General features: G+C 43.7%; 1 protein-coding gene across 9 annotated transcripts in view; it reads left to right on the top strand.

Annotated features, from left to right (window-relative positions):
• MYCBP2 (MYC binding protein 2) overlaps positions 1-15,626 on the top strand; it is a 150,440-nt gene that overhangs the window by 12,258 nt on the left and 122,556 nt on the right. For all 9 annotated transcript variants that reach the window (XM_081949416.1, XM_081949417.1, XM_081949414.1 and 6 more), the window contains exons 3-12: positions 1,543-1,758; positions 1,867-2,020; positions 4,246-4,442; positions 5,231-5,473; positions 5,743-5,814; positions 6,190-6,286; positions 9,495-9,568; positions 11,741-11,879; positions 13,374-13,450; positions 14,246-14,450. In XM_081949416.1, coding sequence (XP_081805542.1) covers positions 1,543-1,758; positions 1,867-2,020; positions 4,246-4,442; positions 5,231-5,473; positions 5,743-5,814; positions 6,190-6,286; positions 9,495-9,568; positions 11,741-11,879; positions 13,374-13,450; positions 14,246-14,450 — 1,474 coding nt within the window. The remainder of the gene's footprint in view (positions 1-1,542; positions 1,759-1,866; positions 2,021-4,245; positions 4,443-5,230; positions 5,474-5,742; positions 5,815-6,189; positions 6,287-9,494; positions 9,569-11,740; positions 11,880-13,373; positions 13,451-14,245; positions 14,451-15,626) is intronic.

The following is a 15,626-nucleotide window of genomic DNA, read 5'->3' as shown; positions in this document are numbered from 1 at the left end:
TCTACCAGCTCCAGAGGGGATAGTAGAGGACAAGAAGGCCTGGAGGAACATTGTCAATGGGGTTGCAATGGGTCGGACACGACTTCGTAACTTCGTAACAAGTACAACTGCATTCTAACCACTGTGCCACTACAGCTCTAGATAAGATTAAGATAAGATAAGCTAACCTTTATTGTCATTTTTTACCTTGAGCACACTGGCACACGTTAAACATTAAATTCTGTTGCCTGCTCTCAAAAGAAAGTATATATCATACATATAGATAACGCACATATACACATGCTGTAAACCTATTCTTCCTTCTTTCTTTCCTTCCTTCCTTCCTTCCTACCTTCCTTCCTTCCTTCCTTCCTTCCTTCCTTCCTTCCTTCCTTCCTTCCTACGTACATACCTACCTATCACTACCCCCCCCCACACACATTTATCACTTTCGATAGAGAAAGTAGAAACTTGAGAGTTCACAAGTATACCACTCCATAGTGCTTTACAGCCCTCTCTAAGTGGTTTACAGAGTCAGCCTATAGCCCCCAACAACCTGAGTCCTCATTTTACCGACCTCTGAAGGATGGAAGGCTGAGTCAATTTTGAGCCAGTGACATTCAAACTGCCAATTTGCAGGCAGCCGGCAGACAGCAGAAGTAGCCTGCAGTACCAGGATCGAACCCCAGGCTGTGGACAGAGTTTGCCTGCAATACTGCATTCTAACCACTGTGCCACCAGAGCTCCTAAGTGTGCTTAGAGGCCCCCTGGAGAATCTCCCATGGTTCTAATGTTCCAAGAGTTTCATCCTAGAATGTGTGATGCGATCCACAAGGTCAAGGCAGGCTGCTTCCCAGTGTTCTGGAACGGCGTCTGAATGGGATGACGTCTGTGGAGGAGCAGGAGAAAAGCCGAGGTGTTCTCCCCTTCAAGGAGTGGAGACTTTAAACAATCCATTAAAAGGAGTCCTACAGCCACTTATGCTCAGAAAGGGGTGAGAATTCGAGCAGATAACCCCTGGGACAAACTAAGGTGGCATTTACAAGGCTGAGAATGATGGTTGTTGCCTCCTAATTTTTTAAAAAAATACCCAAATGTGACTTTTTTAAAAAAAATATTAAGCTTCTTTACTATGTATCCATAATTTTTTCAGAGTGCTCCCCCCCCCCCCCCCTTTTGCCAAGTACTTGTAACCCTTTGTATTGTTGATGAGTCTCTGCCTTTTGTAGAATAGTGGCCCGAATGACATACAGTTGCTGGCACTTCCATTTCGGAGCTGCTTGTGCTGGTGGTTTAAGGGACTTCTCATAGGATCCCATCAAGAACAATGCTGGATTTTAAGAATTCTTTTTTGTATGTTGGGAACATTTGTACTTTGAGCATTGCCACTCTGGGCTTTGAAAATACTCCTTTCTTTGAACTAGAAAGGAAAATTGACCCCGCCTTACTCGTTATATTAAAGCAGGGAGGAGAATAAGCTTTTGACAAATCTCTGTCATATAAGATGCAGATTTTTTTTTCCAGTTGATTGCAAGGCAAAAAATAAATCTCTTGTTTCATCAGAGTGAAAGTCTTGATAGTATGGTATCCATACCAGATATCAAGCTTCACAGCAACCCTTCGGCTTTCAACGTCTACTGCAATGTGCGGCATTGTGTTTTGGAATGGCAAAAAAAGGAAACTTCCATGGCCTCGGCCTCCAAAAATACAGTGCAGAGCGGGGATTCGGACAGCGACGAGGAGGAAGAAGCCAAAGAGCCTCCCATGAAGCTGCCAAAGGTAAGGGACCTCCGGCAGGTCCGAGGTGTTCGTGTCTTGGAAATGTTCTGCAGGACAGAATTCAGAAGCATTTCTGGCTAAGGGGAACTTCCTGCTTTCTGTTTTTAGATCATAGAAGTTGGACTATGTGAAGTGTTCGAACTGATTAAAGAGACAAGGTTTTCTCACCCGTCTCTCTGTCTGAGAAGTTTGCAAGCTCTCCTCAATGTTCTTCAAGGTCAGCAGCCAGAAGGCCTCCAGTCAGAACCTCCTGAAGTTCTAGGTAAGGTCTCCCACATTTGCTCAAAGTCAATAAAACAAGGCAGTGACTTAGTCAAACCATGCCTGAAATTGGTTTTTTTTTTTGAAAGGTTTTTTATTTTTTTTCCCCATCACCTCTCTTACATTATTAATCTCACAGTGTGTCATCTGGGTACAGTTTTTGTTTCATGATATTGAACGGCTACATCAGGGGTGTCCAAACTTGGGAACTTTAAGACTTGTGGACTTCAACTCCCAGAATTCCCCAGCCAGCATGGCTGGCTGGGGAATTCTGGGAGTTGAAGTTCACAAGTCTTAAAGTTCCCAAGTTTGGACACCCCTGGGCTACATCATTTTAAATCTATTTTTATCTTACCTTTACATTTACATTTCGATTACCTTTTAATTCAACTCCTCCCCTACAATTCTACACCCCTCCCAAATTATTCAGTTTTCTATTTCTTTTTGCCTATATTCATTTTCTATCCGATGATAAAAACAACCCCATATCTTATAATACTCTGATTCTTCCTTCTCTTTAATTGCCAATATTGCCAATATTCATTTCTGCACAAATATTTTTTTAATTACCTCTCCCTCTGAGGGATTTTTTTCCATTTTTCAATTTTGTGCAAATATAATTCTAGCTGCATTTATTACATGAATAATTAAATATACATTTTCTTTACTATATTGCTTTGGTAAAATACCCAACAAAAACAATTCCGGCTTTAAATCAATATGCTGTTGTATCATCCTTTCCAACCACATTCGAATTTTTGCTTAGTATTTTTTTGCCTCTGCACATGTCTACCACATATGGTAATATGATCCCGGCGTCTGGTGACACTTTCAACACTTGGTTGATTTATCTTTAAACATTTTAAAACCATGCCTGAAATCTATCTTTCAGGCATGTATTCCTGTTTGAGCTGGAGCTCTTCCCTCAAAGCCCTTTGTTGACGAGAACCTGCCTTTGCTCTTTTGAGAACTTTGTCAAACTCTTTGCAAAGATAAAGACAGTTTAGCAGATACAGGCAGTCCTCAACTTCTGACCACAATTGAGCCCAACATTTCGGTTGCTAAGAGACATGGTTTTTACGGGAGCTCTGCCCCGTTTTGTCACCTTTCTTGCCTCAATTGTTAAGCAAATCACTACAATTGTTAAATTAGTAACACGATTGTTCAGTGAATCTGTCTTCCCCATTCACTTTGCTTGTCGGAAGGTTGCAAAGGGAGATCACATGACTCTGGGACACCTGCAACCGTCCTAAGTACATGCCAGTTGCCAAGTGTCTGAATTTTGATCATGTGACTAATGGGAATGTTGCCATGGTTGTAAAGGTGAAAAACACTCAGATGTCATCCCAAGTAGGCTTTTTCAAGAGGCAACTGGACTTTCTGGTTTTTCTTTGAAGATGTTTCACTTCTCATCCAAGTAGCTTCTTCAGCTCCGACTGGATGGTGGGGAATGGAAGGATTTATATTCCTTGCAGACAGCTAGTCAGTTGCATCCTTTTAGAGAGCCGTTGAGGGTCCTTGGAGGTTTGTCTGTGTCCCGCAAATGACCAGCTGTCTGCAAGGAGTATAAATCCTTCCATTCTCTACCATCCAGTCAGAGCTGAAGAAGCTTCTTGGATGAGAAGCAAAACGTCTTCAAAGAAAAAACCAGAAAGTCCAGTTGCCTCTTGAAAAAGCACCTTTGGGACAACCATGACCTGGATGACTGAGAATCTCCATAGACATTTCGCTCATAAGCCACTTTTTTCAGTGCCGTTTTAACTTTGAACAGGCACAAAATGAACTGTTGTAAGTCGAGCATTACCTGTATATAAAAGCTTTTCATTGGTTGTTGCAGCTGATACTTGGCAGCCAAAAGAGCAAGCAAGGAACTGCAGTGCAGCCTGTGCTGTGAAGTGCTGGCTTATATGTGAGGGCAGCAATGTCTCCTGCCTGTGATTACCAATAGAGTATCAACTTTTTCTTAGTGGGTGTTTTTCTAGATGGGGATGGAATGACTGAAGAATGGCCTCTGATTGGAGCTTTTACCTATCTCCATGAGTAGCTTAAAGTTATTATTTGCCAAAAGAACCTCAGTCCTTCCATCCGTCACGGATATTTTGCCAGTGTGCCAGGCCACAGCAACGTTGCAGTATGCAAATCCCTTTCCTTGTGTCTGCTGTGTGCCTGCATGCCTCCATCACTCCTACTGCGTGTGTGTTAAGTGACCTTTTCTTCTATCTGCAGAGTCTCTGTTCCAGCTCCTGCTAGAAATCACGGTTCGGAGCACTGGGATGAATGACAGCCCCGGCCAGTCGCTGACCGCCCTTTCCTGTGCTTGCCTCTTCAGTCTTGTGGCTGCCTGGGGAGAGACCGGACGGACGCTTCAGGCCATCTCCGCTATCCTGACCAACAATGGGAGTCATGCTTGTCAGACCATCCAGGTCTTGTATTCTACCTCATTCACGTGCAGGAATAGCTCTCTTTAAGAAACCCACTGTGTAAAAATTCTGGAGGCAACAGTAGTTTTCTAAAGATTGCATCAGAAATGCCGAGAGAGAGAGAGAGAGAGGGGGGGGGAAGGGAGGGAGGGAGGGAGAGAGAGAATCTATATATGTATAAAAGTGTGTGTGTGTGTGTGTGTGTGTGTGTGTGTGTGTTCCAGCATAACTCTGGAACGTCTTGAGCAATTTCAACGAAACTTGGTACACAGATGACTTACTCTCTGGAAACAAATACCGTGGGGGTAAGACACCCCTAACACCACTCGGGGTGTCTATTCTGTTAAGATACAGCATGTTGTGCCTTAAAATGGTTTCTACCGTACTGCTATAAAATGGCTTCTACTATACAGCGCAGTGGAGTTGCCATAGTAATGGCTTCATAGTACTCCACAAGGGGCTCCCTCTGGTAAGGGAGAAAATCCACCTCAAGCACAAAGCCCAGAAGCAGTTTCCAACTGGAAACAAAAGTAGTTATATTTTTGTCTTTAATCAAAGCCATCTCTGCTAATTCCATCAACTTTTGCAGCCATCCATCCATTGTGAGAGATTCTTGAATGAGAACCAAAATCTGTTGTTACCTTTTGCTTTTCCCCCCTCTTCCCATCCCCCCCCCCCACATCTGCCCTCCCCACTGACCCATCCACTTTTCATTTTCAGTTTTGGTGTGGTTTAAAGTTTTTAACAATAAGCAATACTTTTGGATTATTGCTGTTTTTTCCCCCCCTTAGGTGCCAGCTATTTTAAATTCCCTTCAGAGGAGCGTGCAGGCGGTTCTGGTTGGCAAAATACAGATCCAGGATTGGTTCAGCAGCGGAATTAAGAAAGCCGCCCTGATGCACAAATGGTCCTTGAAGGACATTTCGGTCGATGAAGATGACCAGACTCTGCTCCAGAGCGATGGCTACTTCTTGTATCTATTGTGCAAAGATGGATTGTACAAGATTGGCTCTGGATACAGTGGAACTGTCAGGGTAAAGTATCCTCCGAGATAAAAGCTTACATAAGGTATTTTTAAATGCCTGAAGCTGAACCCTAAAGCTGGCCTGACTGAGGCCATTTTGAGATTTCAGCACTGACAGAAAGAGGAGGTGATTTTATGAATAGCAAAATCAGACGACGAGGTAAAAAATCACGGAAAGATTTTTTTTCCAGTCATTTTTTTTTCTTGTATTTTACTTTTGGGTTTGAGAAAAAAAGAAGGCAATTTCAAGAATCTTACGATATTTTTACTGCTTTACAGGGCCATATATACAATTCCACCTCTCGCATCAAAAACAGAAAAGAGAAGAAGTCATGGTTGGGTTATGCTCAGGTAAGAAAATGGTTGAAAGTTTTGGAGATTCTCAGTCACCCAGGTCACGGTTGTCCCAAAGGTGCTTTTTTCAAGAGGCAACTGGACTTACTGTTCCTGCTGCTGGCAGTCTTGCAACCCCGATATCCTGTCCATCAGATGTCATTATGAAGTTCTCGCTGTACTCGTTGCTTTCAGAGATTTGAGATTCTTCTTGGTAATAATCTTAAAAGTTTTCGCTGTCATCCGTTAAATATGGCATGCAATTACGTTTGTCCCTTTTCCTCCTGTTGGCAAATGGAGCATGCAGAACAGAAAACTCCGGCCAAAGGTGAAAGGGCGTGTGGTCTGTCCCTGAGATTGTCATTCTGAAAGCTGCGATTTGGTGTTTTTCAGGGCTATTTGTTATATCGGGATATAAACAATCACAGCCGGACAGCCATAAGGATAAATCCTGAATCTTTGGAACAAGACGGAATAGTAACACTGCCAGGTATGCACAGCAGAGCCTTAACTCTTAGCAATATCTTCTAACAAACCTATTTTCCAAAGCACCTGAGGGCAGGACAAGAAGCAATGGGTGGAAACTAATCAAGGACAGAGGCAACCTAGAACTAAAGAGAAGTTTCCTGACATTTAGAATCAGAGGTGGGTTGCTTCTGGTTCGGGCCGGATCAGGTGAACCAATAGCAGCAGTGGCGGGAGGCTCCGCCCACCTGCCCGGGCGCTTCTGCACAGGAACATACTTAAGACGAGCGAACCGGTAGTGAAAAAGAAAAATGGAAACCCACCACTGGTTAGAATAATTAAGCAGTGGAACAGAAGTTGCCTCCAGAAGCTGTGGGTGCTCCATCACTGGGGGTTTTAAAGAAGAGATTGGACAGTCTCCTGTCTGAAATGGTATAGGGCCGTGATGATGGACCTATGGCACGCGTGCCCCAAATGGCATGCGGAGCCATGTCGCCTGGCAAACGCTGCGTCACCCGCTCCTCTTCCGGGTTTCTGGCGCGCATGCATGTGCAACGATCAGGCCTTCACGCATGTGGCAGTGTTGGAAACTGGAAGAGCTGGTCTTCTGTTTTCCAGCATGAGCATGCACGGTGAGCAGCTGATCATCACAGACGCATGCACGTGCGCTAGTCACTAGAAGACTAGCTGGCTGGCACACATGCACACGCCGGAAACTGGAAGTTTATTTTCCAGCATGCGCCTGTCCCCTGGGTTGCGGCACAGATGAACATACGCGCTCTGTTTTCGGCACTTTTGGTTTGCCATCACTGGTATAGGGTCTCCTACTTGAGCAGGGGTCTGGATAAGAAGACCTCCAAGGTCCCTTCCAGCTCTATTCTGATTGAATGATTGACTGAAATCTCTTTATCCTAAAGATCAACAAAAGGCATCAGATGTAATTTAGTAGAAACCACCGAGTTACAGGTTGTCCCTTCATCAAGGATTGGTTCAATGTTTCAGAACCAGAACGCACCTTAGGCAAAGACCAATGGACGCATTCCAATAGCTGCCCCCAAGGGAGAAAGAAAGGAAATGTTTTGCTTTCTGCTTTATGATCGTACTAGGAAAAGACTCCAGGTCCGGTCTCTGGAAGACTGTCACCATCCTGTTTTTTGCACATAGTTTGTATGTTGCTTCAATTCTGGGGACACCGTTTTCCAATTTGTAGATGTGGGAAAAGTTGGGAATGGGTCAGAAAGCCTCGGGGGCGTGGGGAGATTTAGGGGGTTCACTCTCGCTCTCAGCCACCATTGAGAAGATCTGGAGGAGATTGGTTGGCAAAACGGATCGGCTTCAGCGTTTTGATTTTTCAGCTTAAAAACGTGAACCTGAGAGTGGGCTTTTGAACTAGAATGTTCCTACTCCCATCCTTCCCAAGCCCCCTCCTCCCCCAGCCCCAGTGAAAAGTAGAAGAGAAATTGCCCATCCCAGAACCCCCAGGGGAAGTCAGATTGTCCCTGAGGGGAGGCAGGAGAAGGAGCCTCCTCTGATTGGGTTGTTGGTCTTCCTCTCTGAAGGGAAGGGGCTCTCTCCGGAGGTTGAGGGGTTGCTCTCGGCTATTCAAAACTCCTTTCTCCTGATGATTGACTGTGTGGCCTTCAATTTTCCTTTTTTAACCACCAGAACATACTTAACATTAGCTGATATTAATATTGGTCACAACCCCGTTCCTCAGTGTTTATTGGGATGATATATAGCATCAATGGCGAACCTTTTTTGGCTCATGTGCCATAAGCGGGGGAGCGCAGGGGGGTCATGTGCGGGCATACCGCACCCACAATGCAATGTGTGACCCCCCCCAAGCGTGCTTGCACGCATGACAGGTGCGACCCCCCATTTTTTGCATGCTTTTTTCGCCCTCCCCAGGCTCCAGAGGCTTTATAGGAGCCTGGGGAGAGCAAAAACAACCTCCCCCCCCCCCCGGAGACACTCCGGAGTCTTCAGGGAAACTCCTGCTTTTCACTGGGGCTTGGGAAGGATGGGAGTAGGAACATTCTAGTTCCCAGAGCCCTCAAAAGCCCACTCTCAGCGAAAAACTGTCCCTATGGGCAAACCAGAAGTTCGGGAATGGACTTCCGGTTTGCTCGTAGGGCCGTTTTTCACTGTCTGGAGTCTTCAGGAGGCTTCCCTGAAGGCTCTGGAGGGCAAAAAACACCCCTACGGCCAAACCGAAAGTCCATTCCTGAACTTCTGGTTTGCCTGTAGGGCCGGTTTTTCGTGCACTGGAGGCTTCCTTGAAGGGCGAAAAATAGCCTTAAAAGGAGGCTGAAGTCAGCTGGCCAGCACGCGCATACGAGCGTGCCCTAACAAATGGCTCCACCTGCCACCTGTGGCACGCGTGCCATAGGTTTTCCATTATGGATATATAGTCATGCGAAAAAGAACATACCCCCTCTTTGAGTTCTATGGTTGTATGTATCAGGACATACCCTGTTTCCCTGAAAATAAGACCTCCACGGATAATAAGGCCATTTGGGCTTTTGAGTGCATGCATTAAAATAAGCCGTCCCCTAAAATATTGCAACACAGCAGCAGCCATGAGGTGACAATGCTCCTGCACCTCAAAAATAATAAGACCTCTCCGAAAATAAGGCCAAGTGTTTATTTCGGGGGGGGGGGGAATAAGACCCTGTCTTATTTTCGGGGAAATAAAAAAAAGTCCTTGGCAGTTCCTAAAAGTAGGTAAACACAATGTCAGATGAACAACAACACATCATGCCATTTATTTTACAAAAAGAAAGCCAAGTATGTGTAATATGTCATATGTTGTTCATTTGACGTTGTATTTACTTTTAAGAACTGCTAAGGACCGGATGATTTTTACAATGTCCTGATACCTAAAAACCAGAGAACTCAAAAGATGGTGTACTTCCTTTTCCCATGACTAGAAATAAGAACCACTTATAAGTGTAATCATTCAGTAGTATCCAGAGATAATGTAATGGTGCTGTATGTTGATTTCTTAAAATATTAGTTTGAAATATAACTTTTTCTGTATATATAGTAACAGTTGTTGAGGTTTTTGCAAGTGTGGTGGGTGTTTTTTTTTTTTTTTTACAGAATAGAACAACATAGCTACTTCTGAAAGTCTTCAATGTATTTTCCCCCAAATTTTGAATCCATCTCTGTTGAGCATTGGAAAATGACGTATTTTATATGAAATGACCTAGCAATTATTTTTTTCTCTCCAGACTGTCAGATGGAAGGGCAACACATTCTTTTTACTGATGGAGAATACATTAATCAGATTGCAGCTTCTAGAGATGTAAGTTAAAATTCCCTCTGATTTTTTAAAAAAATATATTTATGGGTTAAAGGGCTGCGCAACAGACATTAAATATTCAGATGCTAGCCTTAACCCTGTCTTTACTGTAGATATTCTTGCCAGCTTGAAAAATACATTTCCAGATTATTTCATGCAGAACAAAATACTTTTAATGATGTATGTGTTGCCATGTCAACTAACATTTACACCAAGCAATCAGTCAGGGGAAAAAAAACAAAACGGGCAGCATCAGCTTCCTTGCCATTGAGATTTATACAATATGGATATTTTTTCATCAGCTGAAATCATGCTAGCTTGGTTGCCTACGGAATTCCAGAATGTTTTAAAAGTTAACATGCTTGGAAATTAGGCAGTGATGCCTACTACTAGTAAAGCAGTAATGATTTGAGTCTGATTTTCAGTTGTAGTGGCAAGTTACTTTAAAAAGAGCCGCTGGTTGAGGTGCTACCAGATCAATAAGCAGTAAATGATAAAAAATATCAACTCACATTTGACACACTTCAATTTAAACGTTGCTACCTTTGTTCTCTGTTGCATTGCTATCTGCCTAATATGTAGGAGACGACCAGGTGGAGCCCTGAGGTGGGGTCAAACGAGTCATCGGTTTAGAGCAGCGGTCCCCAATCTTTGCAGCTTCGTGGCCTGGCTTGGGGTGGGGGAGAGGGGAACCAGGCCACGTGAGAAGAGAAGAGAAGCCTTTGGGGCACACTTTTGCACTTCTTCAGGCATTCCCATGCCGAAAGCCTTTGCAAAAGGACAGAAGGCCTGAAACGAAACGAGATCGCCCCCCCCCCTTTTTGTCTATTTGCAAAAGCTTTTGCTGCAGAGAAGAGAAGCCTTTGGGGGGGGTGGCGTGACCTCGTGCTCCTTCAGACTCACCGAGGCTTCTGGACACTCCAGAGCACTCCTGCGCAGGGAGCCTCGTTATATCAGCAAAAACTGAGCAGGGCACGCTCGTCCCACTCAACCTCTGCTCTCAACATTTTCGGAGCGGCTTGGTGGCCTGCCTGGGGGGGGGAGGGGAGAGGAACCAGGCTGCACGACCAGCGGCCTGACATGCACGCGTGTGCAGCTCCACTCTCATAACAGAGAAGAAAAGCCTTTGGGGCGCTGCTCGTGCGAGTGGAGCTATGCCCGCACACGGTCCCGCCTCTCATATGGCCAGTGGCGGATTAAGGTTCACTGGAGCCGTAAGCAGTGACACACCTTAGTGCCCCCCTCCTTTGTACATACTGTACAAATATTCATTGGTTTTTTTTCTTTTTCTTTCTCAACTTTTTATCTAATTTTTAATTTTATCTACTTTTTAAAATGTTAGTGTTATATTAATTCGGTTTGTTTCTTGGATTGTTTCTATTTTTCTTTTAAGTTTTGTAATATGTGTTTTTTAATGCTGTACGCCGCCCTGAGTCCTTTGGGAGAAGGGCGGCATATAAATCCAATAAAACAAACAAAACAAACAAACTTTGTGGTGCCCCTTTGGGCCTGGTGCCCTGAGCATATGCTTAGTCTGCTTAATGGTTAACTGTGGTTGACCCCGTTCCAAATAGGCTACGGCCTGGTAGTGGACCATGGCCTGGGGGTTGGGGACCTCTAGTTTAGAGTGGCTAGGCTCCTATAAGATAATACGCCTGGCCTCCCGTGAATTCTGTACACTCTTATTTAGTGCCAATTTGCCTTGACTGTAGCTCAGACGGGGATATTCCAATTGATCATTGGAAGTGCTGCTCTATTTGCTATTCTTGTGACTTTCCCGAAAGTGAGGCGTTAATAAATACTGAAAACCGTGGAAACAATGTTATTGACCAAAGAAAGAGCCAAAGGCTTACACTATTGTATTTCTGCGCCTTTTAGTTTGGAATTTTTAACTCGAATATGACAACCCGAACTATAACCATAGCAAGCTCTTTGCATAACATCCATAGAGTGGGCACGGTGTTTGTGAACTATAATTATTTTATCCAGTGAACGTTAGGCATTGGGTTGCAGTGTCTGAGTGTGTCTAAGTTAATATGAAAATGATTCATTTGAATAGGGTTGGGTTTTTTCAAGTTGCTCCAAAGAATCACTGTCTTGCATAAGTCCTTTTTTTTAAGGGAGAGAGAGTGTGGAAGAAGCAGGACAATTGATCGGGTACGTTATGTGTTGCAGGACGGCTTCTTAGTTCGGATATTCGCAACCAGCACAGAACCTGCATTACAGCAAGAACTTCAGCTGAAGCTTGCCAGGAAATGCTTACATGCGTGTGGGATCTCGTTGTTTGATCTGGAAAAAGATTTGCACATTATCAGTAAGGGAATGATTTTTCTGTACGGTATTTTGCCTGTTTGTGGAGCATCCCTGAAAGGCAAATGTAGGAAGTGAGCAAACTCAGCAGGTAATTCGCTCAGTAGATAGAAAAAAAAAAGGTCAATCAATTGTTCTCCAGAAGAGCTTTCCGGAGAGCAGAATTGGCACCACCAGTGGGCCCAGGGTTGGTGGCCTTAGGCAGCCAGAGTCTGATGTCATGCACCCAGGATTGCCAGGTTATTAAATCTGTCTGTCTGTCTGTCTGTCTGTCCGTCCGTCCATCCATCCATCCATCCATCCATCCATCCATCCATCCATCCATCCATCTATCTATCTAATCTATCTATCATCTATCTCACTATCATCTCTCTCTCTCTCTCTCTCTCTCTCTCTCTCCCTTCCTCCCTCCCTCCCTCCCTCCTTCCCTCCCTCCCTCTCTCTCTCTCTATGTATCTGCCTGCCTCCCTGCCTGTCATCTATCTACCAGCCTGCCTATCATCTAACTATCATCTCTCTCTTATCAATTTATCTATCTATCTATCTATCTATCTATCTATCTATCTATCTATCTATCTATCTGTGAAACATCTTTCCTTCAGAAGTTGTGAATGCTCCTACACTAAGATGTTGGATAGCCATTTGTCTGAAGTGGTGTAGGGTTTGCTGCCTAGGTAGGGGATTGGACTAGAAGACCTCCAAAGTTCCTTCCAACTCCTGTTCTATTCTATTCTATTCCATTCCATTCCATTCCATTCTATTCTATTCTATTCTATTTTCATATGCCTGCCTGCCTGCCTGCCCATCTACCTACCTCTGTCAAAGTTCCAGAAGGAGATGATAAAAAATGGAGCAGTTTATACTTGCAGTAAACATTAGTTTCCTAAAATAGAAAACAAACCCAAGAGCTGCATATTTTAAAACAAAACAGTGCATTCAGTCCATTTTGTCCTGTAGCATGTGCACTTTATGTAAAAATGAAATAAAATGGGAAACAGATATATTGTGATGCAAAAAACAGATCTTCAGAACTTGCACAGTTGGTAATGGTACTGGTTTTTCCATGTGTTTTCCAGCCATTGATTATTTTTATGGGCTCCTGTTTTCCTGGTAGAATGTAATTAATCGCATAAGGAAAGTATAGTGAGCCATGTAAACATCCTGCTGCTTATAGATTTTTCAGACTTTCTGCTGTGACTTAATTAGAATTTACCATAATGTTACGCTTGCAATATTGGTGTCCTAAAATGCTAGTGAAAGAAATCTCCCCCCCACCCCAATTTTCAAGTTTAAGCCTTCTAAATGCTCACAGTTTACAATCATATCCCATAAATATTGTTGCACTGAATTCTACACCGTAAGAGCGCAGTGTATCACGATTTAGGAAATTATAATAAAAGGGGAAAAATAATATTCTCTGTGTTCAAATGCTTCTGGCATAGTATTGCATCTAAATTGAATGCTGACATAACTTTAATTATTGATGTTTTTGTCCTAGGTACAGGGTTTGATGAAGAGTCAGCTGTTCTTGGCGCTGGAAGAGAATTTGCACTAATGAGAACTGCTAGTGGGAAGGTATTGAAAAACATTTTAGACAGAGAATTAGACATAATATTAGAACCGAACGGTGTCTTTTGGACTGTGTTTTGACATGAAATGTTCATTTCTGGTGCCACATTAAAGGGACACAAATCAGACTGATAGGCAGATAGTCCTCAACTTATGACCACAATTGAGTCCAAAATTTTGGTTGCTAAGCAAGGTGGCATCAAAGTGAGTTTTGCCTCCTTTTTATGACTTTTTTGCCACCACTGTTAAGTGAACCGTGGACATTAAGTGAAGCTGGCTCTCCCTATTGACTCTTCTTGTCAGAAGCCAGCCGGGCAGGTTATACAGGTAGCCCTCGGCTTAATGACCACAATTGAACCCAGGTTTTATGTTGCTAAGTGAAGCATTTGTTAAGTGAGTTTCGTCCCGTTGTACGGCTTTTCTTACCACATTTGTTAATTGAATCGCTGCAGTTTTTAAGTTAGCACCCCAGTTGTGAAAGTGAATCTGGCTTCCCCATTGATGTCGCTTCTCAGAAGTGTCACAAAACGGGATCATGTGGCACTGCAACTGTCATAAAGTACATGCCAGTTGCCAAGCATCTGAATTTTCTGATCACACAACCATGGGAAGGCTGCAGTACAGTCGTCATAAGTGTGAAAAATGATCGTAAAGTCCCTTTTTTCAGCACTGGTTACAGTGAATGGTTGTATGTCAAGGGCTCACCTGTAAATCAAAGCAAAGTCTGTTTTGGAAAACCGATCAGCCTCTCGGTATGCCAGTGTGATTCTTCGGTCTTCCCTCTCCCACCTCTTTCCCCAGATTTATTACACTGGCAAATACCAGAGCCTTGGAATCAAGCAAGGCGGACCTTCGGCAGGGAAATGGGTGGAGCTGCCCATCACCAAGTCTCCAAAGATTGTTCAGTTCTCGGTGGGGCACGACGGCTCCCATGCTTTACTTGTGGCCGAAGATGGCAGCGTATTTTTCACAGGCTCAGCTAGTAAAGGAGAAGACGGAGAATCAAGTACGTTGGGGAAGAGGTCCTCGTAGGGGAGGGGGGGGTGTCTCTATGTGAATTACTATGCAGATGCTGCCTATTTTAAATGAAAATGAAGGTAGCAGAAACGGTGTTCTAGAAATGTATACTCTGTGTGTGTGTGTGTGTGTGTGTGTGTGTGTGTGTGTGTATGCTGGTCTTGTTGTATTCGGGTCTTTTCCCATGTAAGATTGAGATTGTCCTGGCAATGTTTCGGCGAGGTCCCACTCGCCATCTTCAGGCTGGGGTTTTCTTTTGTGTTGTAATGGCCTGGGTGGTGGGTGGGGCTCGTTTGTTTACCAGGGCTGTCTGGTAGGCGGGAGGTATTGTCACGTTTATTCATGTTGTGGGGGTGTTTCTCTATTTCGATAGCTTCCATAATTATTCTCTTCTTGAAGTGTTCAGTTTTGGAGATTAATTTGGTTCTTTCAAAATCAATTTCATGTCCTGTTGCTTTAAGGTGCTGGAAAAGGGAGGAAGTTTTTTTTTCTTTTTTTCCGACTGCGTTCTTGTGTTCTGCCTTGCGTGCATTTATTCTCCTGTTAGTTTGTCCAATGTATGTGGCAGGGCAAATTTTGCATGGTATTTCGCCGAAACGAAATAACATGCAAAATGGGACCTTGCCGAAACATTGCCAAGACGATCTCAATCTTACACACTATATATATATATCTGAAAAAAGGATGCTGTCAGACACCAGTTACTTCTCACGTGAATGTTTTTTCCCCCCTATTAAACCCCTCTCTAATTTTAAGAAAATTTTACTTGGCTCAAATGGACATGGAATGGAGTAATGCTAGATTGTGCAGGCATTTCTATATTTGAATGCTGCACTAGTGATGAATGCACAAATTACCCTATTCTATTCTATTTTCAGCCTACCCCAGGTCACCCCACCCCATTCCATTCTATTCTATTCTCATTCCACTCTACACCCCCCCCAGCCCAACCCCCCAGTCCCTCCCATCTCACCCCCCACTCCATTCTATTCTATTCCACATTGCTATATTTTTCATCTGTCTTGATGTTTAATTGGGGTATCCTGATCAGATATCCCTGCTTTATGACTTTTCTATATATATATTTAAAAAGGATCCATGTTGCTCAACCTTACGACTCTATTCTTTTGATTGTGAACAGAAATGGACAGAAATACTAGTGAAA

This window comes from Natrix helvetica (assembly GCF_964273705.1).
Source record: "Natrix helvetica genome assembly, chromosome: 3".
NCBI lineage: Eukaryota > Metazoa > Chordata > Lepidosauria > Squamata > Natricidae > Natrix > Natrix helvetica.
The sequence above is the reverse complement of the archived record's forward strand: the minus strand, read 5'-3'. Positions and strand labels throughout refer to the sequence as shown.